This window comes from Anomaloglossus baeobatrachus, chromosome 4 (assembly GCF_048569485.1).
Source record: "Anomaloglossus baeobatrachus isolate aAnoBae1 chromosome 4, aAnoBae1.hap1, whole genome shotgun sequence".
NCBI classification, from domain to species: domain Eukaryota; kingdom Metazoa; phylum Chordata; class Amphibia; order Anura; family Aromobatidae; genus Anomaloglossus; species Anomaloglossus baeobatrachus.
In genome coordinates this window covers 667,254,452-667,282,050 of record NC_134356.1, presented here as the reverse complement: position 1 = coordinate 667,282,050, position 27,599 = coordinate 667,254,452, and the positions used below count along the sequence as shown (strand labels likewise).

General features: G+C 45.5%; 1 protein-coding gene across 1 annotated transcript in view; it reads right to left on the bottom strand.

Moving 5' to 3' along the window:
- The window catches only part of LOC142302077 (complement C3-like), a 339,126-nt gene that overhangs the window by 164,484 nt on the left and 147,043 nt on the right, over positions 1–27,599 (bottom strand). The window contains exons 15-19 of the mRNA XM_075343156.1: positions 26,955–27,084; positions 23,967–24,041; positions 23,679–23,879; positions 21,985–22,096; positions 350–435 (exon numbers count right to left, since the gene is read on the bottom strand). Of these exons, the coding sequence (XP_075199271.1) occupies positions 350–435; positions 21,985–22,096; positions 23,679–23,879; positions 23,967–24,041; positions 26,955–27,084 (604 nt within the window). The remainder of the gene's footprint in view (positions 1–349; positions 436–21,984; positions 22,097–23,678; positions 23,880–23,966; positions 24,042–26,954; positions 27,085–27,599) is intronic.

Genomic DNA, 27,599 nt, shown 5'->3' with positions numbered 1-27,599 from the left:
GTTGAAAAAAGACTGAGTTCCATCTAGTTCAACCTTCTTGTTACCTCCTGGCTTCTTACCTTGGACTGATACCTGACCATGTCTCTGTCTGCTCCCTGAATCTAATACGTACTCTCCTGGAATTCTGACCCTCAGCCTGTGACTTAACTGCATATCTGTTTACTCCCTGAGTCCTGTTGTGTCCTTCTGTTTTCTCATCCTGGCTTATCTGACTACCCTTTCATCTATACTGTCCGTAAGTAGTGACTAGCATCACACTGACCAAGATTTATTTAAAATAATCATTTTTCTCAAAGGGAGAAAAAATTGTGGTGCAAACCCAACCTAAGGACAAGATGAAGAAACTTACCTTTACTTTCAGACAGACTCACAGCCAAAACCTCCCATGTCGTGATCGAATCTCTCAAATAAGCAGGAAAAACCTTTGTGGAAATCCTTTTAAAAAAAAGATTCACAGAGTAAACCTGATCATGGCTGATAATTTACAGAGTGATACTTGATATTGGTTATAACAATTTCCTGATGTTGTGCGTTCTTTTTCAGGATCACTATTTAATAGCCAAGGAATCGGTTGGTTACAAGGATTGTCTTATAGGTTCCCAATGTGACAAGTAGGAACTGCACAGATGATCTAAAATCATCTAGCGACTGGGGTGTTCTGCAGCAGCAACAGACAGGAAATATCTAGCAGTGCCCAGCTGATGCTGGGAAGCAGGGAGTGTGTATTTGACTCTGCAAAGGAAAGAAGTGTTCTGTTTGTCTCTGTGCAAAGAAGAAGCAGTGCTCTGAGAAACTGCAGTGTATGGATGCTGAGAAAAGAGTCACCCTGCAGAGATCTGCCAGTTCAGGACAGAGACTGACAACAGCAGAGAACAGCTCAGGATAGTTTAAAAGCAAACTTGTGCAGCAGAAAGATAGAGAAGTGACGACAGGATCCACCCTTCCCCTTCACATCAATGCGTAAGGTACAGTGTTCTTGTCTGTGTACTTCCGCATTGTAAGGAGAAAGACTATGTAAGAAGACAAGATATCTGTGAACATACTGTAATGTATGTTATTCTGGAAGCCCTGCGTGAAGATAATTAAAGCATTCCATCTACTACTGTCTGGAACAAGTGTTAAAGAGCTGTCGTCTGTTGCTGTAAACTGTACATCACCTCATGTATGGAAGATGCTGGTTAAGAGTGCTTTAATTTAGGCCTCTAAATTTCCAATGAACTCATGTTTAGTTTGCCTAGCCTCCCTATACAGAGTGGCAGACATACAACACTAATGGTGGTGCTCCAAGGAATTTGAATACTTTCTGCCAGGTTATCTAACAGTTTAGATTCTAGGAAGTTAGGGAATAATTATATTACATGGTATTGAGATAATTGGTGATCCATATACACTGCGTGCAGACTTATTAGGCAAGTGAGTATTTTGATCACATGGTACTTTTTATACATGTTGTCCTACTCCAAGCTGTATAGGCTTGAGAGACAACTACCAATTAAGTAAATCAGGTGATGTGCATCTCTGTAATGAGGAGGGGTGCGGTGTAATGACATCAACACCCTATATAAGGGGTGCTTAATTATTAGGCAACTTCCTTTCCTTTGGGAAAATGGGTCAGAAAAGAGATTTGACGTGCTCTGAAAAGTCAAAAATTGTGAGATGTCTTGCAGAGGGATGCAGCAGTCTTGAAATTGCCAAACTTTTGAAGCGTGATCACCAAACAATCAAGCGTTTTATGGTAAATAGCCAACAGGGTCGCAAGAAGCCTGTTAGGCAAAAAAGGCACAAAATAAAGGCCCATGAATTGAGGAAAATCAAGCGTGAAGCTGCCAAGATGCCATTTGCCACCAGTTTGGCCATATTTCAGAGCTGCAACATTACTGGAGTATCAAAAAGTAGAGGGACATGGCCAAGGTAAGGAAGGCTAAAAAACGACCACATAAGATAAAACGTCAAGACTGGGCCAAGAAATATCTTAAGAATGATTTTTCAAAGGTTGTATGGACTGATGAAATGAGAGTGACTCTTGATGGGCCAGATGGATGGGCCAGAGGTTGATCAGTAAAGGGCAGAGAGGTCCACTCTGTCTCAGACAGCAGCAAGGTGGAGGTGGGGTACTGGTATGGGCTGGTATCATCAAAGATGAACTTGTGAGACCTTTTCGGGTTGACGATGAAGTGAAGCTCAACTACCAGACCTACTGCCAGTTTCTGGAAAACAACTTTTTCAAGCAGTGGTACAGGAAGAAGTCAGTATCATTAAAAGAAAACATTATTTTCACGCAGGACAATGCTCCATCACATGCATCCAACTGCTCCACAGCGTAGCTGGAAACTAAAGGTCTAAACGATGAAACAATAATGACATGGCCCCCTTGTTCCCCTGATCTGAACCCCATAGAGAACCTGTAGTCCCTCATAAAATGTAAGATCTACAGGGAGGGATAACAGTACACCTCTCGGAACAGTGTCTGGGAGGCTGTGGTGGCTGCTGCACACAATGTTGATCGTAAACAGATCAAGCAACTGACAGAATCTATGGATGATAGGAGGTGTCCAAAAGGTGACAAACAACTCAGAAGACACCACAAATACATGGAAAAGTGATAGGTACATATACTCATGCTGAAAGAAAAGAGCTGGACGAGTAAAAGGAGGAGAAGACAGATATAGACATGTCATGCCCTTCTAAAATCGTGAAAAACACAACAAGGGGACTCCAACAAGAGTCTCCATTTTTTAAAAAAATTGGGCCACACACACCACTTAAGTGGCATCAATTGTCCCACACTTTCAAACTTAACATGTTGATTTGCATGAAGCACAATCAAAAATACACAAGCCTTTAATCTCCCCAGGATGACACATGGGTAGAAAAGTCCTTGCGGATCCATGACTTGTTCATCTTGGTGAACGTTAGTCTGTCCACATTGTCACTGGACAGACGCGTGCGCTTATCTATCAGCACACACCCAGCAGCACTGAAGACACGTTCCGAGAGAACCCTGGCTGCGGGACACGACAAGATCTCCAAGGCGTAAGTGGCGACCTCAGGCCATTTTTCCAGATTGGAAGCCCAAAATGAGCAAGGCTCCAGTTGCACAGTCATGGCATCTATATTCACTTGGAGATACTCCTGTATCATCCTCTCCAGGCATTGACTATGTGTCAGACTTCTTGTGTCTTGTGGCCTTGCAAAGGATGGTCTAAAAAATTCATAAAACGATTCCATAAAATTGCTGCTGCCACCAGATACGGTGTTGCTGGTACGGTTTGAGTGATGATGACTCGACAGTCCCATGGTTGGCAAGTTAGAACTGTGAGATTCACTCTGTGCACCACTGGTGTTTATCGGAAAAGCCGAGCCAAGATTGCGTAACAGCTTCTGCTGATACTCCTGATACACATGCGTCCCTTTCTATGGCAGGAATTATTTTGCCAAATTTTGACTTGAACTGGGGATCTAAGAGTGTGGCAATCCAGTAGTCAGCATTGCTTCGAATTCTGACAATCCGAGAGTCATGTTGTAGGTAGTGCAGAAAGAAGGCGCTCATGTGTCTTGTGCATCCAGGAGGACCAAGTCCTTGCTGTGTTGGTGGCGGCGAGGTGAGAATCGTGCCTCCTTCCTCTGCCCTCTCCCCTCAACCTCGCACAACAGAAATGTGATCAAGGTCTCCCTCATCTGCTGAGTCTTCCATGCACATCGCCAGTTCGTCCTCCATTTCTTCCTGGGCTCCTGCACCTTCCTCAACAGTTTGGCTGCTACCATGCGCCCTTGTTAATCCCTCTCCCCCACCGTTCCATGCCTGCCGTCTTGGTGCTGCTGACTGTCTGGACCTTGTAGATCTTGGTATCCCTTACGCATATGAATCCTCCTGTACTTCCTCCCCTTCCTCTTGTCCCACCACCTGATTCCGAATACTATTTAGAGTGTGCTCCAGCATGTAAATGTAATTGTCATGCTGATAATGGCATCGTTAGAGTTGAGCGCGGTTCGAGGTTCTCCAGTTCGCGGCTCGAGTGATTTTGGGGGCTGTTCTAGATCGAACTAGAACTCAAGCTTTTTGCTAAAGCTCGATAGTTCTAGATACGTTCGAGAACGGTTCTAGCAGCAAAAAGACAAGCTAATTACTAGCTAGCTTTACTCTGTAATAGTGTAAGTCACTCTGTGACTCACACTATTATGAAATTTCAGTGTATAGTGTGCGGGAACAGCACATTCAGATCACTGCTGTTTGGATAATGGCGATCACCATTTTTTTTTTCCTTGTCTTCCTTCCCTAAGCGCGCACATGTAGTGGGGCGGGCCAGCATGTCGGCCAATCCCAGACACACACACAGCTAAGTGGACTTTTAGCCAGAGAAGCAACGGCATGTGTGATAGGATGTCCATGTCACATGTCCATGCATTATAAAAACGGACATTTTCCTCCAGCACGCCATTATCTGCCTTCTGTGTCTGGGTGTCAGTCACCGCTGGCGCAGCTCCTGTCTCCGATACTGCTGTGTACGCTCTATACACAGCGCTATACAGAATAGGGATAGAAGTTTCTATTAGTCCTTTTAAGGGCTAATACCGGCAGGGTCAGAGCCATAGGTGACAGTCAGGTCCGTGAAAACAGATTTTAACAGCTACACAAGATGACAGCGTCTGTGTAGCTAAGGTCAGGGATTTCCTCGCTGAATTTCCCAATTAGGAGGGATAGAAAGGGAGGCTTCTTTTCCTCTACCCAGACCCACAACCCTGCCACTGTACCCTCCTGCCCTTTGCACACTCAAGCTCATTGTTACTAAGCCACTATACTAGCAAACACTGAGTGAACTTAGTGGCATCCTAAACGTGGCTGTTGGACTTCTGTATTGTCCCACTGGTGCAAATCTATGTGCAGCACCTCTGCATTGCACACTCAAACGCATTGATACTAAGCCATTATACTAGCAAACACGGAGTAAACTTAGTGGCATCCTAAAAGTGGCTGTTGGACTTCCACTAGTGTCCCACTGGTGCAAATCTATGTGCATCATCTCTGCATTGCACACTCAAACTCATTGTTACTAAGCCATTATACTAGAAAACACTGAGTAAACTTAGTGGCATCCTAAAAGTGGCTGTTGGACTTCCATTAGTGTCCCACTGGTGCAAATCTATGTGCATCACCTCTGCATTGCACACTCAAACTCATTGTTACTAAGCCATTATACTAGCAAACACTGAGTAAACTTAGTGGCATCCTAAAAGTGGCTGTTGGACTTCCATTAGTGTCCCACTGGTGGAACAAAGTAGATGATGGCCAAAAAAGGAAAATGCTTGAATGGATCTCAAGTGGTCCAACAAGTGCCCTCTCCGCCACCTCAACTACCGCATCTAAAAAACACCAGTCCTCTGAGTTGTCATCCCAATCAAACTTGCTTTCTCCCAGCTCTGAAGTCTCCATCCGCCCTGCACAGTATGGTGGAACTGAGATCGCTGAGTCTGCAGAGCTGTTCAGTCTCACTATAGCCTGGGAATCAGAGGTCTGCTCCCAAGCTACAGTGAGTACAGACCAGTAAATGGTCTGCAGTGATGCCCAGATCCTTTGTGACTCTGATTCAGGCCGTGAGGACCAAGTTTCTGAGCATAATGTTGACCCTTTTTCACAAACTGTAACACCTGTTATTATAGACAATGAGGAACATACTGATGACGATGAGACGCAGATACCAGATTGGGATGACAACTTAAATATTCGGTCAGGGCAAGAAGATGCTCGGTCTGAGGGTGAGGGGAGTGCAAACACAACAATTGATGAGGAAGTTCTAGATCCCACCTACTGTCAACCCACAGTCAGTCCCTCAAGGAGGTCAACAGAGACGGTGGAGGAGGATGCAACTGACGACGAAGGTACCTTGCGCCTTCCTGGACAGAGTCGGAATACTGGTAGCACGTCTACAACTGCATCCTCAGCCACCACTGTGCCTCTGAGCACTAGTCTGGGTGGATCAGCAGGTCGCATGCCCTCTAAGCCTTGCCTAGCCTGGTCCTTTTTTGACATAGCAAAAGATCGCCCAAATTATGTGATCTGGAAAATTTGTCGTGATTCTGTTAGTAGAGGGCATAACCTCAGCAGTTTGACAACTTCTTCCATGAATCGTCACATGAATAAATATCATATGTCCCAGTGGGAAGCTCACCATGCTGCAATGCGGCCTAGCGGAGCGAACAATCCACCGCCTGCCCCTTCCAGTGCATCCGCGCGCGCTTCATCTTCTGGGACTGTGGGGACAGCTGTCACACCTGGTTTTCCACGCACAACTTCCACAACTGTAACCGCAACAGGCAGTTTGCTTGGTAGGTCGTCAGTTGGTTTGGAAGGGGAAACAAGTGCGTGTGTACAGCTCTCTCAGACATCGATAGCACCAACGTTGGATGAAGGCAACATCATGTGTACGCCTGCACTTTCCTCACAAACCTGCATTTTTCCAGGGACACCCTACTCAACACCATGTACACACAGCAGCCAGATCTCTGTCCCTCAGATGTGGACAAATAAAAGGCCATTTCCTGCGACCCACGACAAAGCTAAGAGGTTGACTTTATCCCTCTGTAAGCCCTTGGCTATTAAAATGCTGCCTTTCCGCCTGGTGGACACACAGGATTTAGAGACCTTATATCTGTCGCTGTGCCCCAGTACCAGATGCCCAGTCGCGACTACTTCTCTAAGAAAGGTGTGCCCGCGCTACACCAGCATGTCGCACACAACATCACCGCTTCCTTGAGAAACTCTGTGTGTGAACGGGTGCATTTCACCACCGATACTTGGACCAGTAAGCATGGACAGGGATGTTACATGTCGCTGACTGGGCACTGGGTAACTATGGTGATAGATGGTGAAGGGTCTGCTGCACAAGTCTTGCCGTCCCCACGACTTGTGTGTCAATCCTCTGTCTGTCCAAGTTCCGCCACTGCTTCTGCCTCCTCCACCTCATCTGGGTCCTCCACCTCCACCCCAAGCCTGCCTGGTCAGGCCACCACCGTTCTCACTGCGCAGAAGGAATCACGCACCCCTCATTACTATGCTGACAGCAGAGCGCAACGGCATCAGGCGGTCTTTAGCTTGACATGTCTTGGAAATAGGAGTCACACAGCGGCTGAGTTGTGGGCAGCTCTGGTGACTAAGTTTAATAAATGGTTGTCTCCACTCAACCTGCAGCCTGATAAGGCCGTGTGCAACAATGCTGCAAACCTGGGTGCGGCCCTTCGCCTGGGCAAGGTGACACACGTGCCTTGTATGGCTCACATGTTGAACCTTGTTGTCCAGCAATTTTTAACACACTATCCTGGCCTAGATGGCCTTCTGACCAGGGCACGAAAACTGTCTGCTCACTTCCGCCGTTCAACCGCCGCAGCTGAGCGACTTGCATCGCTCCAGAAGTCTTTCGGCCTGCCGGTTTATTGCCTGAAATACGATGTGGCGACACGCTGGAATTCGACTCTCCACATGTTACAGTGACTGTGGCAGCACCGCCGAGCCCTGGTGCAATACGTCATGATTAGAGATGAGCGAACCGGTCGCGGTTCGGCTCGAGGTCGGCTTGCCGAACGGGGGTCCCGTTCGAGTTCGGTTCGTCGAACGTTCGACGAACCGAACTCGAGCCAATAGGCTATAATGGGAGGCAATCACAAACACATAAAAATGCATGATAAATGTACACAAACAGTTAATAAACATTGCCATAACACTTACCGGTCCTCGCGATCCCTTCTGCACTCTGTCTCCTGCCGCTATTCCATCCGATGATCGCTGAATCCTCCCGTGACCAGCACTGCCAGCAGAGATGCAGGACCTGTCGTGACGTCAGAATAGCCATGTGACCAGTCACGTGGCTATTATCTCATTGGCTACAGACTGGTCACATGACTATGACGCGTCATGTAGGACCTGCGAGTGCATCTCTCCGGTACACGGTGCACATATGTGTATCGCCGTGTACCGGCGACATGCTCTAGCACACGGTCGACTCCCCGTTCCGTTAGGGACCGGCTGACACAGCCGGTCATTAACGGAGATCACCGTTGCCATAGCAACGCAGTTAGCGGTGACGTCACCGCTAACCGCAGCTCCGAGAGCACCGTTGCTATGGTAACGCGTCTGTCAGCGTTACCGCTGTTACCGCTGACAGCCAGCACTGCTGCACGCTGCTTCCCGATTGTAGTGAGGATTGTACTGAGGATGAGGTTCCCCAGCCCCAAGTGATGGGCTGGTGAACCTCATCCTCACTACAATCGTCACTACTACTACACTAGTGAGGATTGTAGTGAGGATGAGGTTCCCCAGCCCCAAGTGATGGGCTGGTGAACCTCATCCTCACTACAATCCTCACTACTACTACACTAGAAAGAAAGAAGACAGAAGAGCAGGATCGTGGAGGGCTGACAGGGGGTAATAAAGATGGAGTCTCTAATGTGTCTGTGTATTTATTTCTATTAAAGTATTTTTTCTCTGTGTGGTGTCTTTTTTTTAACCCTTTATTGGAGATTCTTAATGGCTGGGTCAAACGTGCCTGACATTAAGAATCTCTGGCTTAATACTGGCTAGTAAAACAAAGCCAGTATTAACTCATGATTACCCAACAAGCCACCCGGCTCCAGGGCTGTTGGAAGAGTTGGATACAGCGCCAGATGATGGCGCTTCTATGAGAGCGCCATTTTCTGGGACGGCTGCGGACTGAAATCCGCAGCAGAGGCGCCCAGAAACCTCGGGCTAACCTGTGCTGCGGATTCCAATCCCCAGCTGCCTAGTTGTACCCGGCTGGACACAAAAATGGGGCGAAGCCCACGTCATTTGTTTTTTAATTATTTCATGAAATAAGTGAAATAATTAAAAAAAATGGGCTTCCCTATATTTTTGGTTCCCAGCCGGGTACAAATAGGCAACTGGGGGTTGGAGGCAGCCCGTGGCTGCCTACTGTACCTGGCTAGCATACAAAAATATGGCGAAGCCCACGTCATTTTTTTGGTGGGCAAAAAACTTCTGCATACAGTCCTGGATGGAGTATGCTGAGCCTTGTAGTTCTGCAGCTGCTGTCTGCTCTTCTCCATACAGACAGACAGCAGCTGCAGAACTACAAGGCTCAGCATACTCCATCCAGGACTGTATGCAGAAGTTTTTTGCCCCCTGAAAAAATTATGTGGGCTTCGCCATATTTTTGTATGCTAGCCAGGTACAGCAGGCAGGTACGGCTGCCCCCAACCCCCAGTTGCCTATTTGTACCCGGCTGGGAACCAAAAATAAAAGGGAAGCCCTTTTGTTTATTATTTCATGAATTTCATGAAATAATTAGAAAACAAATGACGTAGGCTTCGCCCCATTTTTGTGTCCAGCCAGGTACAACTAGGCAGCTGGGGATTGGAATCCGCAGCACAGGTTGGCCTGAGCTTTCTGGGCCCCACTGCTGCGAATTGCAGTCTGCAGCCGCCTCAGAAAATGGCACTTTCATAGAAGCGCCATCTTCTGGCGCTGTATCCAACTCTTCCAGCACCTGCCTTCTGTACCTGGCTAGCATACAAAAATATGGCGAAGCTCACGTCCTTTTTTTGTAGTTTTTTGGCAAAAAAAATAAAAAATGCTTCCCTGGATTTTCCATTGCCAGTGAAGGTAACACCAAGCAGTGGGGGTTAGCAGCCAGTAGCTGCTTGGATTACCCTTAGCTAGCAATACAAAAAATGCAGTGGGAGCCCATATATATTTTTTTTAATTATTTATTTAAATAACTAAAAATAAAATGGGCTTCCCTGTATTTTGATTGCTGGACATCACAGTGCTGTAAAAATAAATCTTTAAAAAAATGACGTAGCGCTCCGCGGTATTTTTGATTCTCAGCAGATAAAGCAGACAGCTATGGGTTGCCACCCCCATCTGGCTACCGTTACCTTGGTTGGCAATCAAAATACAGGGAAGCCCATTTTTTCTATTCAAAAAATAGTTAAAAAAAAAATGGCGCTGGGTCCCCCCATTTTTGATAGCCAGCTAGGGTAAAGCAGACGGCTGTAGCCTGAAAACCACAGCTGGCAGCTTTACCGTGGTTGGGGATCCAATGTGGAGGTCCCCTCAGGCTCTTTTTTATAATTATTTTATAAATATTAATAATTACACAATAAAAGTAGGGTCCCCCCCAAATTGGATCACCAGCCAAGGTAAAGCGGACAGCTGTGGTCTGGTATTCTCAGGGTGGGAAGGTCCATAGTTATTGGGCCTTCACAGCCTAAAAATAGCAGGCCGCAGGCACCCCAGACGTGGCGCATCCACTAGATGCGCCAATCCTGGAGCTTCACCCCAGCTCATCCCGTGCCCTGGTGCAGTGGCAAACGGGGTAATAAATCGGGTTGATACTAGCTGTAAAGTCACCTGAGATCAAGCCCAGCAGTTTGTGATGTCATGGCGTCTATTAGATACCCAACATCATAAACTGTCAGTACTAACAAAAAAAAAAAAAAAAAAATCGACAAAAGAAATTTATTTGAAAAAACAGTCCCCAAAACATTTCGTCTTTCACCAATTTATTGTAAGAAAAAAAATAAAGGGGTCCCACGACGACTCTGGACCGTCTAGAATATCGGGGGGGAGACACTCAGGGAACGTATCCCCCATTTTCTAGGAGTGCGGACCCTTCATGTGAGGAGTGTGGGTGCAATGAATCTGCACTCACTCTCCCCGGGTCCACAGCAGCAGAGTCCATGTCGTAATGGTTGCTACCAAAGCTGCAATGCCCTGCTCATGAGGTAAGGGCATGCCTAATCAGGAGAACTACTGTAGAGGAAGCTCTGCTCACTGGTATATAGGTGCTCAGAGGTAATAATAGATAAAATTAGTGAGTAACCTCGGCACTCTAAATCTCCCAGACTAAGTCAGTAAGTCACAACGGATAGTAATGCAAAATCACTCTTTATTGGTCCGTACTAAGAAAAAAAAATTTTCATAAGCATATTTGGTTTTGTCCAAAACAAGTTACAAATGACGTTTCGGCCTGAGCCTTCGTCAGATTGGACTTATCTGCTTGTAATCATGAAAAATTACAATAATCAGTATCACATAAGAGTGAGAGAACAATAACATAAACTCGAACAATGTAGAGGTACAATTGGGATGCAGCAAAAAAATTGCAACACAGCAAGAAATGAAACACATGATACAAATGTCATAATACAGTACAAGGACAATATAGTAATGACAAATATGGGGTCAGAGTAGGCTTAGACAGCTCTGGTACGAAAGAGATGTCAATCATAAAGTAACATGTGCAGTAGGTGTAGAGCTACAGTATGCATGGCAGAACTAATGGGTAGACTGACCATAGAAAAAGAACAGAGAAAAAGTGGATAAAAAGTGGAGAAAAAAATGGAGAAAAAGTGGAGAAAAAGTGGAGAAAAAAGTGGAGAAAAAGTGGAGAAAAAGTGGAAAAAAAGTGGAGAAAAAGTGGAGAAAAAGTGGAGTAAAAATGGAGAAAAAGTGGAGAAAAAAATGGAGAAAAAAATGTAGAAAAAGTGGAGAAAAAGTGGAGAAAAAGTGGAGAAAAAGTGGAGAAATAGTGGAGAAAAAGTGGAGAAAAAGTGGAGAAAAATTAGAGAAAAAAATGGAGAAAAAGTGGAGAAAAAGTAGAGTAAAAATGGAGAAAAAGTGGAGAAAAAATGGAGAAAAAGCGGAGAAAAAGTGGAGAAAAAGTGGAGAAAAAAATGGAGAAAAAGTGGAGAAAAAGTGGAGAAAAAGTGGGGAAAAAGTGGAGAAAAAAATGGAGAAAAAGTGGAGAAAAAGTGGAGTAAAAATGGAGAAAAAGTGGAGAAAAAATGGAGAAAAAAATGTAGAAAAAGTGGAGAAAAAAATGGAGAAAAAGTGGAGAAAAAGTGGAGAAAAAGTGGAGAAAAAAATGGAGAAAAAGTGGAGAAAAAGTGGAGTAAAAATGGAGAAAAAGTGGACAAAAAGTGGAGAAAAAGTGGAGGAAAAAATGGAGAAAAAGTGGAGAAAAAGTGGAGTAAAAATGGAGAAAAAGTGGACAAAAAATGGACAAAAAAATGTAGAAAAAGTGGAGAAAAAGTGGAGTAAAAATGGAGAAAAAAATGGAGAAAAAGTGGAGAAAAAGTGGAGAAAAAAATGGAGAAAAAGTGGAGAAAAAGTGGAGAAAAAGTGGAGAAAAAATGGAGAAAAAGTGGAGAAAAAGTGGAGTAAAAATGGAGAAAAAGTGGAGAAAAAGTGGAGAAAAAATAGAGAAAAAGTGGAGAAAAAGTGGAGAAAAAGTGGAGAAAAAGTGGAGAAAAAAATGGAGAAAAAATGGAGAAAAAATGGAGAAAAAGTGGAGAAAAAGTGGAGAAAAAAATGGAGAAAAAGTGGAGAAAAAGTGGAGAAAAAGTGGAGAAAAAAATGGAGAAAAAGTGGAGAAAAAGTGGAGAAAAAGTGGAGAAAAAGTGGAGTAAAAATGGATAAAAAGTGGAGAAAAAGTGGAGAAAAAGTGGAGAAAAAGTAGAGAAAAAGTAGAGAAAAAAATGGAGAAAAAGTGGAGAAAAAGTGGAGTAAAAATGGAGAAAAAGTGGAGAAAAAGTGGAGAAAAAGTGGAGAAAAAGTGGAGAAAAAGTGGAGAAAAAAATGGAGAAAAAGTGGAGAAAAAGTGGAGAAAAAATGGAGAAAAAGTGGAGAAAAAATGGAGAAAAAAATGGAGAAAATGTGGAGAAAACGTGGAGAAAAAGTGGAGAAAAAGTGGAGAAAAAAATGGAGAAAAAATGGAGAAAAAATGGAGAAAAAGTGGAGAAAAAGTGGAGAAAAAGTGGAGAAAAAGTAGAGAAAAAGTAGAGAAAAAAATGGAGAAAAAGTGGAGAAAAAGTGGAGTAAAAATGGAGAAAAAGTGGAGAAAAAGTGGAGAAAAAGTGGAGAAAAAGTGGAGAAAAAGTGGAGAAAAAAATGGAGAAAAAGTGGAGAAAAAGTGGAGAAAAAATGGAGAAAAAGTGGAGAAAAAATGGAGAAAAAAATGTAGAAAAAGTGGAGAAAAAGTGGAGAAAAAGTGGAGAAAAAATGGAGAAAAAGTGGAGAAAAAAATGGATAAAAAGTGGATAAAAAGTGGATAAAAAGTGGAGAAAAAGTGGAGAAAAAATGTAGAAAAAATGTAGAAAAAGTGGAGAAAAAGTGGAGAAAAAGTGGAGAAAAAAATGGAGAAAAAGTGGAGAAAAAGTGGAGAAAAAGTGGAGAAAAAGTGGAGAAAAAAATGGATAAAAAGTGGAGAAAAAGTGGAGAAAAAGTGGAGAAAAAATGGAGAAAAAGTGGAGAAAAATGGAGAAAAAATGGAGAAAAAAAATGGAGAAAAAGTGGAGAAAAAGTGGAGAAAAAGTGGAGAAAAAAATGGAGAAAAAGTGGAGAAAAAGTGGAGAAAAAGTGGAGAAAAAGTGGAGCACCCTTTGGTGCCTTTCATGTGGCACTAAGGGGTGCTTAGCTTTGTATTTAGCCAAAAAAATGAAAAAAAAAATGACGTAGGGTTCCCCCTAGTTTTGTAGCCAGCTAGGGTAAAGCAGACGGCTGCAGCCTGCAGACCACAGCTGGCAACCTCACCTTGGCTGGTAATCCAAAACTGAGGGCACCCCACGCTGTTATTTTAAATTAAACAAATGATTAAAAAAAAAAAAACACGTAGGAGTCCCCCAAAATTGGATCACCAGCCAAGGTAAAGCACACAGCTGGGGCCTGATATTCTCAGACTAGGGAGGTCCATGGTTATTGGACTCTCCCCAGCCTAAAAATAGCAGGCCGCAGCCGCCCCAGAAGTGGCGCATCCATTAGATGCGCCAATCCTGGTGCTTCGCCCCAGCTCATCCCGCGCCCTGGTGCGGTGGCAAACGGGGTAATATATGGGGTTAATACCAGGTGTGTAATGTCACCTGGCATCAAGCCCTGGGGTTGGTGAGGTCAGGCGTCTATCAGATACCCGACATCACCAACCCAGTCAGTAATAAAAAAATAGACGACAAACACATTTTTATTTGAAAAAACACTCCCCAAAACATTCCCTCTTTAACCAATTTATTAGAATGAAAAACAAATCCAGGTCTGCTGTAATCCAAGGGGTTGCCATGACGATCCACACTGTCCCAGTCAATGAAGAGCAGGATGTTCCCCATTGGCTGGGAGAGCAGTGCAGTGACCTGAGCTAACATCAATGGGTCAGCCCAGGTCACTGCAGGGGATGACAAGTGCTGCTGTCAGCGAGGTACATTACCTGCGCTGATCTCCAGCACACTGACAGCCCCTGTCACTGAGTTCAATGACCGGCGTCTTCACACCAAGTATCGCGAGAGGCCCGTGACGTCACCGCTAGTCAGTCTCGGGTCGGAAGCGAGAGGTGATGCGACAAGCGGCGGCCATGGAGGACAGTGACAGCGCTGAGGTCGGGATGGCGGGACTTCATCACCGCAGGTAAGCCGAGCGGGACCATGTGTGTGTGTGTGTGTGTGTGTGTGTGTGTGTGTGTGAGTGTGTGTGAGTGTGTGTGTGTGTGAGTGTGTGTGAGTGTGTGTGTGTGTGTGTATGTGTGTGTACATGCCGCGGGCAGGAGGGGGCGGAGCGAGCTGAGCGGGGAAGTGTGGGCTTCCTGCACGTAACTAGGATAAACATCGGGTTACTAACCAAAGCGCTTTGCTTGGATACCCGATGTTTATCTTGGTTACCAGCTTCTGGCAGGCTGCCAGCGATGGCTCCTGCACACTGTAGCTGTAAAAAGCCCTGCTTTTTGCTGCTAGAACCGTTCTCGAACGTATCTAGAACTATCGAGCTTTTGCAAAAAAGCTCGAGTTCTAGTTCGATCTAGAACAGCCCCAAAATCACTCGAGCCTAGAACTGGAGAACCACGAACCGCGAACCGAGCTCAACTCTAGTCATGATGTATAGCCTGGGCCAACGAGATGCAGAGGTGGGGAAGATCACCCTGATGGAGTGGTCTCAGATCAAGGACCTATGCACCCTTCTGCACAGTTTCGACATGGCGACGAATATGTTAAGCGCTGACAATGCCATTATCTGCATGACAATTCCAGTCATTTACATGCTGGAGCACACGCTAAACACTATTCGGAGTCAGGGGTTGGGACAACAGGAAGGGGAGGAACTACAGGAGGATTCATATGCGCAAGACACAACAACATCACCAAGGTCCAGGCGTTCATCATCACCAACGCGTCAGGCATGGGACCATGGGGGACAGGGATCAACAAGGGCGCATGGTAGCAGGCGAAATGTTAAGGAAGGTGCAGGAGAACATGAAGAAATGGAGGACGAACTGTCCATGGACATGGAAGACTCAGCGGATGAGGGAGACCTTGGTCAAATTTCAGTTGAAAGAGGTTGGGGGGAGATGTCAGAGGAAGAAAGAACGGTTAGTACCTCTATGCCACAAACACAGCGTGGACTTGGTCCGCATGGCTGCACAAGACACATGAGTGCTTTCTTGCTGCACTTCCTCCAACATGACCCTCGTATTGTCAAAATTAGAAGTGATGATGACTACGAGCTTGCCACACTATTAGATCCCCGGTACAAGTCCAAATTTTGTGACATAATTCCAGCCATAGAAAGGGACGCACGTATGCAGGAGTATCAGCAGAAGCTGTTACTCGATCTTAGCGCGGCTTTTCCATCAAACAACCGTGTAGGTGCAGGGAGTGAATCTCCCAGTTGTAACTTGACAAACATGGGACGGTCTCGTCATCTTCAACAGTCTACCCATACCAGTAGCACCGTATCTGGTGCTGGTAACAGCAATTTTATTGAATCTTTTCATAATTTTTTTAGACCCTCCTTTGCAAGGCCACCAGAGACAACAAGTCTGACACATAGTCAACGGCTGGAGAGGATGATACAGGAGTATCTCCAAATGAACATCGATGCCATGACTTTGCAAATGGAGCCTTGCTCATTTTGGGCTTCAAATCTTGAAAAATGGCCAGAGCTCTCCACTTACGCCTTGGAGATTTTGTCGTGTCCAGCTGCCAGCGTTGTCTCTGAACGTGTCTTCAGTGCTGCTGGGTGTGTGCTGACAGATAAGCGCATGCGTCTGTCCAGTGACAATGTGGACAGACTAACGTTCATCAAAATGAACAAGTCATGGATCCACAAGGAATTTACTACCCCTGTGTCATCCTGGGGAGGGTAAATGCTTGTGTATTTTGAATGTGCTTGATGCAAATCTAGCTGTGAAGTGTACAACTAGGGCACAAGTGCTGCCACTGATGGGGTGTCTGTGTGGCCCATTTTTTGGAAAAAAGGGAGACTCCGCTTGGAGTAACCCTTGCTTGCTGTGTTTTTTAAAGGGAGCCAAGATGAACAAGTCATGGTTCAGCAAAGGCTTTGCTACCTACCCCGGTGTCATCCTGGGGACGGTTAAGTATGGCGTATTTTTGATTGTGCTTGATGCAAATCTACCTGTGAAGTGTACAACTAGGGCACAAGTGCTGCCACTGAAGGAGTTAGTGTCTGTGTGGCCCAATTTTTGGAAAAAAAGGGAGACTCCGCTTGGAGTAACCCTTGCTTACATTGTTTTTAAAAATGATCCAAGATGCACAGAGCTGGGATCAGGAAAGACTTTGCTACCTACCCCGGGGTCATCCTGGGGACGGTTAAGTATGGCATATTTTTGAATGTGCTTGATGCAAATCTAGCTGTGAAGTGTACAACTGGGGCACAAGTGCTGCCACTGAAGGGGTGGGTGTGTGTGTGGCCCAATTTTTGGAAAAAAGGGAGACTCCGCTTGGAGTAACCCTTGCTTGCTGTGATTTTTAAAAGGAGCCAAGATGAACAAGTCATGGTTCAGCAAAGACTTTGCTACCTACCCCGGTGTCATCCTGGGGACGGTTAAGTATGGCGTATTTTTGAATGTGCTTGATGCAAATCTAGCTGTGAAGTGCACAACTAGGGCACAAGTGCTGCCACTGAATGGGTGGGTATGTGTGGCCCAATTTTTGGAAAAAAGGGAGACTCCGCTTGGAGTCACCTTGCAGTGTTTTACATGATTTTAGAAGGGCGTGCCATGCCTATATCTGTGTCTCCTCCTCTTTTTCCTTGTCCAGCTCTTTTGTTTTCGCATGAGTATATGTCCTTGTCACTTTCCCATGTGTTCGTGTTTTGTTGTGAGTTGTTTGTCACCTTTTGGACACCTTTGAAGGTGTTTTCTAGGTGTTTTTATGTGTTTGTGATTGCCTCCCATTGTTTCCTATGCGGTTCGAGTTCGGTTCGTAGAACGTTCGACAAACCGAACTCGAACGAGACTTCCGTTCGGCGAACCGAACTGGAGCCGAACCGCGACCGGTTCGCTCATCTCTAATCGTTATCGCTAAACATCTTCGTCGCCATGTCGAAACTGTGCAGAAGGGTGCATAGGTCCTTGATCTGAGAACACTCCAGCAGCGTGATCTGCCCCACCTCTGGATCTCGTTGACCCAGGCTATACGTCATGACGTATTGCACCAGGGCTCGGTGGTGCTGCCACAGTCGCTGCAACATGTGGAGAGTCGAATTCAAGCGTGTCGGCACATCGCATTTCAGGCGGTGAACCGGCAGGTCGAAAGACTTCTAGAGCGATGCAAGTCGTTCAGCTGCGGTGTGTGAACAGCGGAAGTGAGCATATAGTGACCGAGCCCTCTGCAGAAGCCCATGTAGGCCGGGATAGTGGGTTAAAAATTGCTGGACAACAAGGTTCAACACATGAGCCATACAAGGCACGTGTGTCACACTGCCCCAGCGAAAAGCCGCACCCAGGTTTGCAGCATTGTCGCACACGGCCTTCCCTGGCTGCAGGTTGAGTGGCAAAAACCATTGCTGAAACTCGTTGTCCAGAGCTGACCACAACTCTTCAGCTGTGTGACTCACATTTCCCAGACATTTCAACTTAAAAACCGCCTGATGTCGTTGAGCTCTGCTGCCAGCATAGTAAGGAGGTGTGCGGGATTCCTTGTGCGCAGTTACAATGCGGGTGGCCTACCAGACAGGCTTTGGGTGGAGGTGGAGGACCCAGATGAGGTGGAAGAGGCAGAAGCAGTTGAGTAACTTCTACATGCAGAGGATTGACGCACAACTCGTGGGGACGGCAAGACTTGTACAGCAGACCCTTCTCCATCTCTCACCATAGTTACCCAGTGCTCAGTCAGCGACATGTAACGCCCCTGTCTATGCTGACTGGTCCAAGTATCTGTTGTGAAATGCATCCTGTCATACACAGAGTTTCTCAAGGAAGCGGTGATGTTGTGTGCGACATGCTGGTGTAGCGCGGGCACACCTTTCTTGGAGACATAGTGGCGACTGGGCATCTGGTACTAGGGCACTGCGATGGACATAAGGTCTCAAAAATCCTGTGTGTCCACCGGGCGAAAAGGAAGCATTTCTGTAGCAAACAGCTTGCAAATGCTGAAAGTCAACCTCTTAGCTTTGTCATGGCTAGGAAGAAATGATCTTTTACTTGTCCACATCTGAGGGACCAAGGGCTGGCTGCTGTGCTGAGACGGCATTGAGTAGGGTGTCCCTGGCAAACTGCTGGTCTGTGAGGAAAGTGCAGGCAGAGACATAATGTTGCCTTCATCCAAAGGTGGTTCTCTTGATGTCTGAGAGAGCTCAACACCAGCAGCTGTTTCCACCTCCAAAACAACTGATGACCTGCCAACCACACTGCCTGTTGCAAGTAAAGAGGTGAAAGTTCTGCGTCCAAAAGCATGTGTGACTGCTGTCCTCACAGTCACAGAGGATGAAGAGCACACGGATGCACTTGAAGGGGCAGACGGTGGTTGGCCCGCTACGCTAGGCCGCATTGTAGCACATTGAGATTCCCACTGCGACTTATGCTTCATATCAAATGTGACGGTTCATGGACGAAGTACTCAAATTAGTGAGTTTTTAGCCTCTACTTAGAGATTGGCGACAAATCTTACAGATGACATGAGTTAGGAGATCCTTTGTGATGTCAAAAAAGGACCAGGCTAGGCAAGGCTTAGAGCCCATGCGACCTGCAGAGCCACCCCGACTTCTGCTCTGAGGCAGAGTTGTGGCTGAGGATGCAGTTGTTGACGTGCTTCCAGTACTCCGTCTCTGTCCAGGAAGGCACAGCCTAACCTCGTCATCAGTAGCATCCTCCTCCACCTCCTCTGCTGACCCCATCGACTGCCTGACTGTGGGTTGACAGTAAGTGGGATCTACAACTTCATCATCAACCTGTGTGTTCGCACTCCCCTCGACCTCAGAGCCAACCTCTTCCTGCCCTGACCAAATACTGAAGTTGTCATTCCAATCAGGTATCTGAGTCTCATCATCATCAGCATGTTCCTCATTGTCTCCATCAAGAGGAGTTACAGTTTGGGAATGAGGGTCTACATTATGCTCAGAACCTTCTTCATCTGGGCCTGAATCTGACTCACAAAGCTTCTGGGCATAAGTGCAGATCATTTCCTTGTCTGGACTCACTGCAGCTTTGGAGCAGCCCTCTGATTTCCAGGCTATAGTGTGACTGAACAGCTCTGCAGACTCAACCATCTCTGTTACCCCATACTTTGCAGGGCGGGTGGAAACTTGAGAGATGGTAGAAAACAAGTGCGATTGGGGTGACAACTCAGAGGACTGGAGTCTTTGGGATGTTGAAGTTGAGGTGGAGGAGAGGCCACTTGATGCAGCACTTGAGATCCATTCATGCATCTGTTGTTTTTGTGCCTCATCTACCTTTGCTAGCAATGGTCGTTTCCATACCAAAGGGATCATATCAGATTGTCCACGGAAAGTAGTAGACATCTTACTTTGGCTGGAATATGGTCTTTCTTCAGCAGATGTTACTGTTGCTTTACCACCTACCCCACGGACACAAACTTTTTTCCCTTTCCAACATGCATGTTCCCCTTTCCACCAGCATCTCGCCTTTTGCCACTCATTTTGTTTGTGAACAAATTGGACACTGTTTGTTGCAGTTAAAAATTGGATAGTAGAAATGGAGAGGTGGTGTAGAATGCAAAGGTGGTATAGCTTTCTTGACTGAAGAGTTACGTCACTGACTATCACAGACACTGATACTATGCCCCAAAGAATTGCGTGAGCTGATTTAGACAGACGCTGTGGAAAACCCTTGCACAGCGCTGGAACAGACCTGCCTAGCAAAAATGGCTATGAACTGCTCTAATCTAGCCCTGAAAAGGGCTGAAATTGCAAGTAGTCCCTAATCCCTAAACCGATGTCTCGATTGCACTGTATAAGTGTATAGCACCCACAGCAGCAGGAGCGGTGACTGACACACACCCGCAGTACTCAGATAATGGCGGCGATGGGGAAAATGGCCGGGTCTTTTAGGGCAAGGACATGTGACATGCACAGCCAATGAAACATGCCCTTGCTTGTCTGGCAAAAATCCACTTTGCTGTGTGTGTCTGATTGGCTGACAGCCTGGCTCGCCCCACTGGACACGCGGTTAGGAAAAAAAAATGGCGATTGCCATTCTTTCAGCACTCAGCAGCACTGATCTAAACCCTGCCTCCCCCGCACACTATACGCTGAATTTTGATAATATCATTATTAACAGTGACTGACAGTATTACAGTGAAAAGCAAGCTAGTAACTAGCTACGCTTTTGGTGATTGAACCGTTATCGAACGGTAATTCGAACGGTTGAATGTGAAGCAAATCGTTCGAGTTCGTCAAACAACTCGAACATCACCCAAAACAGCTCGAATTTGAAATTGGCGAATGGTTCGGTTCGAACACCGCTCATCTCTAATAGTTACCTGCACAATCAGATATCCTCCTAAGATAGCCAAATCTAAAAAAAAACCACTCCAACTTCCAAAAATATTAAGCTTTGATATTTATGAGTCTTTTGGGTTGATTGAGAACATAGTTGTTGATTAATAATAAAAAAACTGCTAAAATACATCTTGCCTAATAAGTCTGCACACGGTGTAATATATTGTCTCCTCACATCCACAAGAGCTCTAAAGGCCGCTTTACACGCAACAACATCGCTAAAGAGATGTCGTTGAGGTCACGGAATTTATGACGCACATCCGGCCTCTTTAGTGACGTCGTTGCGTGTGACATGCAGGAGTGACCGTTAACGAGCGATAATACTCACCATATCATTGCTCGTTGACATGCTGTCCAGTTCCCAAATATCGTTGCTTTTGCAGGACGCTGGTTGTTTGTCGTTCCTGAGGCAGCACACTTCGCTATGTGTGACACCGCAGGAACGAGAAAGCTCACCGTACCTGCGGCCGCCCACAATTAGGAAGGAAGGAGGTGAGCGGGATGTTCGTCCCGCTCATCTCCGCCCCCTCCGCTTCTATTGGGTCGCTTACTGACGTCGCTGTGACGCCGAACAAACCACCCCCTTAGAAAGGAGGCGGTTCGCCGGCCAAAGCAACGTCGCTAGGCAGGTAAGTAGTGTGATGGGTGTAAGCGATGTTGTGCGCCATGGGCAGTGATTTGCCCGTGACGCACAACCGATGGGAGCAGGCACGCACGCTGGCGATATCGGTAACGATATCGCAGCGTGTAAAGTTGCCTTTACTGAATTTTGGACATATCCTGAGTGGTTTCTAATAGGGAATATAAACTTGCGATGTCTTCACGAGGAAATTCTTAAAGATAGCAAAAATGTTACAGTAGAGCGCTTCTGGGTGAGACGCATGTACGGAAAATGTGTTTAGAAGAGTGGATAAGTTGTTGTGTGTCTGGATAATGAGGTTTGACACTACAGTATTTGCATTAAGTCTACAGTACATCACAACGCAACATCATGAACTTGAAATCTACTAAAACATGCAAGACCTAAAAGCGTTGAATGAGATGAGAAAACAGGTAATTTTTTTTTCTCCAGAAACCTATCCACCACTCCTGTCTAGGTGCTGGGTCTGGCATTGCAATACACAAAAATCATAGGATATTAGTGTCAACAAAACCCTCTCTTTTAGCTTTGTACAATACACCTCAGGGGTTGGTCTACACATATTTATACTCACCCTTTGTCATCTGGTTTTTCAGTCATTATCTTCACATCCCACAAAAAGCTTTCATCAAAAAACGTCCTGGTTACTGCATCAGCTATGTCAAGATATTCACTGTCATCAGCACCTGATTGAAAAAAAAAACCATATATAGATGTGTGTGTATATATATATATATATATATATATATATATATATATATTTATATATACACATACATACAACCATGCTCAGATGCTCAATATTTGTAACAAGCACTCAGACAGGCTCGAATCGTCCCAAGGGCGTTAGTTCCGCCACTTATTTCGCCCTCTTAGCATGGTAGCACACTCACAGGGGCGTGGTAACATGCTATTCAATGCACACTGCGAGAGTCATTACTAGTGGTGATCAATTTTCCTATTCTATCATATTTTGTTTCTCCTTTAAAAAAATTAACGCTCCCACGGGGTCGGGGGGAGGTTTACTCATCGCTGGGCCGTGGTGCTGCTCCTGGGACGCCGCAGTGGCCTTGCCCGATCCCGTGACCCCCCCGTGTCAATAAAAGGCAGGGGATGGGGATGATGGGGATAGTTTCTCGTGACGCCTGTAGTGTGCAGCCAGTATTAGCCGTCGCTGAAGGACTTCTCTGCTGGGGCGGATGACAATGCAGCTCGGATGGTTCAGCTCTCCACAGGCAGAGCTGTAGCCCCAGGGAGGATGTTGGTGGTAGTAGTCACTGAGGCGCAATGGGGAGGGTGCTGGCAGTACAAAGATGAAACAGGTAGAACAGTTCAAGATCTTTTACTCACTGGTCACACATTGCCGTTAGAGCACCGGGCTACGCTGTGATGGGCCTCAGTCAACCCCGGATACTTCAGAGGTCGTGGCCGGTTGTTCCTTCTGTGCGTCACCTTTCGATGGTCTTCCTCCACCCCAGTTCCTGGGCCGTGGAACGGATCATGGGTGCCTTCTGCACTCCCCGGGACACCTGGGATCCCCCTTCTTTCCTAAGAACCCGGGTCAAACCTCCGGCTCCAGACCACTAGCCCCAAGCTTTCTGTGTCTTTGCTTGCTTGTCCGTTCTGGAGTCCAACCTGACTCGGATGCTGTCTGGCGCTAACTGCCTGTTGTGTGTGAGGTGGCTCCTAACTTCTCCTGTGTGGGTGCCCCGCATCGAGGGGCACTGAACTAGTGGGCATGAGGTCCCATACCTCGTGATGGCCACCCCAGCTCCTATCCTAGCCCGGTCCCTGTGACAGAACTGCCATGTTATGTGCTGGTTGAGTGTTGTTGTGGTTGTTACTGGTGACAACCTCCTCCATATCTGCGATGAATACTGCACCCCAGATGAGGTGCAGTATCCTGTGGTGTCTGAGGCTGCAGGAGCGCTGCACATGCATTAACAAAAACGCGGCAAAAATGCACCAAACTGCAGTAAAAATGAGGCAAAAAAGCATGAGTTTTTTGTGTTTTTCTGCCAGAGGGATTGAGAAACAAAACAGCAGTGTGCGCACATACCCTTAGATCAATTTGTTGCCAAGGATTGAAAATAAACCCTTTAACATAAATTCCAATTTGATATTTAATTTGTTGGACTTTAGGATATATAATGTGCAGGCACAACTACTTCCCTCTATTCCCTAAATTTTAAAACAATTTGCAACCTGATAATGGAATTAGAAAGGATTAATAATCATTTTCTGTCGACTTCTCTCCTGTGTACTTACTTCTTGCATCTTTATCTTGTTCTTTTAGTACCCTCTCACGTTCCTTTTGCTGTGCAATGTGTCTGCAGCAGTCGAGAAAAGCGTCAACACATTTCTGTCCATCCACGATGTTGCGAGACCGACGTTCACAAGTGTGACCCATGGGGTTCTTATGCATACCATCCTGACAACATTTCTTCTCCGCCCCTGTGTATTGTGATGCTGAAAGGATAAGGAACATCATTGTAGACAGTGGAACTAATGCAAAAAAAACAAGACAGAATTGAAAATTGAATTTAAACAAGTGACCTTTTCTGTCCTGTTCTTGAATCAGCAGAGCTGAGGAACGTCGTCTGCGCTTTAGTTTTGGTTCACATGAAAGCTCTGTGGAAACAGAATGAAATTGAAGGACGTTATGTGTAGAGTATCAGTGTAACTCCCAGATAAAATTGTATGAAAAAGTGTTCTTCTTGTAGGCTGGTCCTCTAAGCAAAGATCATCAGTTTATGTTGTAGTAGTTCTTACTCCAATTAAAAGTTTCTGGTATACATAACTGTATAATAAATACAGACACTCCCAGCATCCATGCAACTTAGCCATCCCCCCAATCAAGTCTTTGTTCCAAAAGTGAAATCCCATACCCTAAGAATATTTTGGCAGTCCTGCAGGCATTATCTAAAAGGTGTCCATAAAATAACCTAAGGTGTTTGGAGCCGTGTGCCGACTGACCCAGTGGACAGAATTGTCTGAAAATCGGTGTGTATGCTATTCAAGGCATGGGGAAATGTCAGGCATCTTAAAAAAAACAAATATATGAAAACTCCCAAACAGGTGAAAAAGTGGCGCTGTACAGTGAGCGACCGGCCCAACATCCATGTGCCGATAATTGGAGATGCCTCAATTGTTCCACAGACTAGCATAACTGCTCCATATGGCCGCCATTATGCATGGTGATCATGTTCATCCTATGCAGAACATTCTCGATGTTTGCGTGTAACATGTCTGGTGGGATGCTGCGCACTTCCAAAATGATGTGGTCTTTGAGGTCAGCCAGGTTGTCAACATTTACCCAATATACACGCTCTTTCAACTGTCCCCACAACCAAAAATCTCAAGGATTGAGATCAAGCGAACGCGCTGACCATGCGTTAGGGAAGGAAAGGCTCAAAATCCTGTCATCGGGAAAATGTGTACGCAGAACATTGTTCACAGGATTTGCGATGTGAGGAGCTGCTCCATTATGCATGAAGGTGTTCGCCTGAAGACGCTGCCGCTGTTGAAGTTGTGTAACGACTACTGTTTCCAGCATTGTTTGGTATCTCGCTGCTGTCACGGAACAGAAAGCAACCCCAGTTGGCCTCATTTCTTCGTAAAGAACAGTCCGAGGATGAATGATGAGGTGAAGCCATATCAAATGGTTACCTTTGGTGAATGCAGCGGAACCACCTCGACTGCATGCGGTTTTTCGGTAGCCCATATGTGACAGTTTTGTGTGTTCACCGTTCCATTCAGGTAAAAATGCGCTTTGTTGCATCACAGAACATTTCATGGCCAATTGACTTCCTCTCTCGCGAGAAACAGGAATGCAAATGTCATGCGGGTATCATTGGAGATAAACTGTGGAAAAAGAAGCGGAATAGGGTCTTACCCCGGAAGCAAAGGGGGGATGAAGAGGGGTGGTATTACTCACCTATAGGGGTTGTGAAAGTTACAACTCCTATAACAGCATGTTAGTTACTCCAAGCCACGGCAGCGGTCCCCAAATTGGCAGATAACAGAGAGTAGTAGAATAGAGTGTCCAAGCCACGCCAATGACTAGCCGATCATGAAGATTGTAGATTAATGTTGCTTTTATTCAATGCACAGGTCAACGCGTTTTGGGAGACACAGCTCCCTTCCTCAGGACAGACTGGCAAGAAACATCAAATCTGATGCGGGTATCATTGTTATGAGGAAGAAGTTGTTGATAATGACTAATTTTGTACGGGTATGCCCGCAAGACCTTGTGGAGAACTTTCCATACTGTGCTGTGCGGGAGCCCCAATTGCCTGGAAACACTGCGTGCACTGTTCCTGGCAGGGTTGTTTGTGCCCTGTTCCATGATGACAGTGGCAATGTCCTCCACAACCTCTCTGCTTACCGGTCATCGTCCGTGTCCTGACTGAACACTCAGTAACCCTATTGCCTCAAAACGTGTCATCATCTGTCTCAGTGAATTGACAGTCATTGGACCACTATGTGTGTGAAGGTCTTTCAAATGATGAAAGGCTCTTAGTGCAACCGTAGCATTCCTGGCATTGTCATAAAAAAACTGCAGTAACAGCGCACCATCCGACAAAGAGACAGGCATCTTGAAGACTGAGCTGCAAGATGCGCTCACTGTACAGCGCCACTTTTTCACCTGGTGGGGAGTTTTGGTATAAAAATTATTTTTAAGATGCCTTCTGTTTTCCCATGCCTTGAATAGCATACATAACAATTTTCAGCCAATTCTGTCCACTGGGTCAGTCTACACACGGTTTAGGACATTTTATGGCCACCTTGTAATTCCTTACTTTAGGAGATTTGTATTTAGTTTCTCAAAGAGGGATTCTTTTGGAGATGTTTCAATTTCTAAAGTTCCTCAATTATTTTTCCAAAGACATACATTGGACTTGGAGATGATTCTTGGCCATTATTTGGCTAAAAATTTGTTTTAAAGACCTGTAACATTTAGTTTGATTTCAAGTGCTACATTGAAGGTTGTGGGGTACTGGCCATAGCTTTGGACATAGCCGTGTAGGATACAAAAGTGACAGGTACACCTAGACCTTGATGGCTAAGGTGGGCATCTGCCAGATAAGGAATAGTTTTTAAGATTTTTTTCCAGCCTAAACATATATCATCTGTTATTGAGGGAGTGGCTATTTGTATAGGTTCCATAGATTTTGAATAGAACGGAGGTGAACCTTCTTATATACCTATCCAATCAAACTCTTACAAATGTGAATACGAGACTGTGGTCTTCATTTTAGTAGTTACTATGGGGCTATCTGATCTAATATTTCGTAGGCTGGAATATCCCTTATTGATTAAGAGCCTTGCTCCAGTGTTAAATGTGCAAAGGGTCCATCTAATGATGGAATAAGTCTCTTGTAAAGTGATTCATTTTATTTAAAAAAAACCACATGGGAATTACAGTCCCTTCAATTCTTATGACAAAGCTGGATAAGCAAAGAGAACCGGAAACCCTATGTGAAATAACATTCCCAGATGACCCATAGCAATCCTTTTCTTGTACTGTAAAAACTGGATCACCTGAGCGTTGAGGACTTGATATCTGGAAAGTTGTATGCAGGGCAAAGCCAGCATCATGGAACACTCCTGGCGCATCGGCACCACTCCCCGGTGTACAGCCAATGTCGTATTTTTCCACAGACTCCCAGATCTGAATGAATTAAGAAATCACTTTATAGAGTAAGTGGAATTTTAATTTTTATCTCTTAAATCACTAATACAGGTGAAAGAAAAACTATATAATATGTTTTATCTGATCAATCTGTTCCTTTCTCTGCCATGATTCATCTTTTGCGCTCAAAAATCTGTATTCAGTGATGACAGATTGTATTGTGTCTGGAGGTTATTTACTTTCCTTTGATTCTGAAGGATATAAGGACCTCTCCCTGCAGAACAAGATTACTCTTAGCTTTAATCACAGCTGAAGCATTTTGTCATCATGCCCTTCAGTTATAAATACCGATCCCTGGCTTTACTTCATGCCGGTGATAGATTCTCTATATTGACCATATTGAAGGAGCTTGTCTCTGCATAGCTGTGGGGTTGTTTCAGTTGCAGCTGAAAAGTGTCCTCCTGAAGAAACCAAGGAGTGCTTTTTGTTGTGCCTTTCCCTACCAATTTATCTTACCTTCCTGGTTTTGTTTTATTGTACTAGTGGGACTAGTG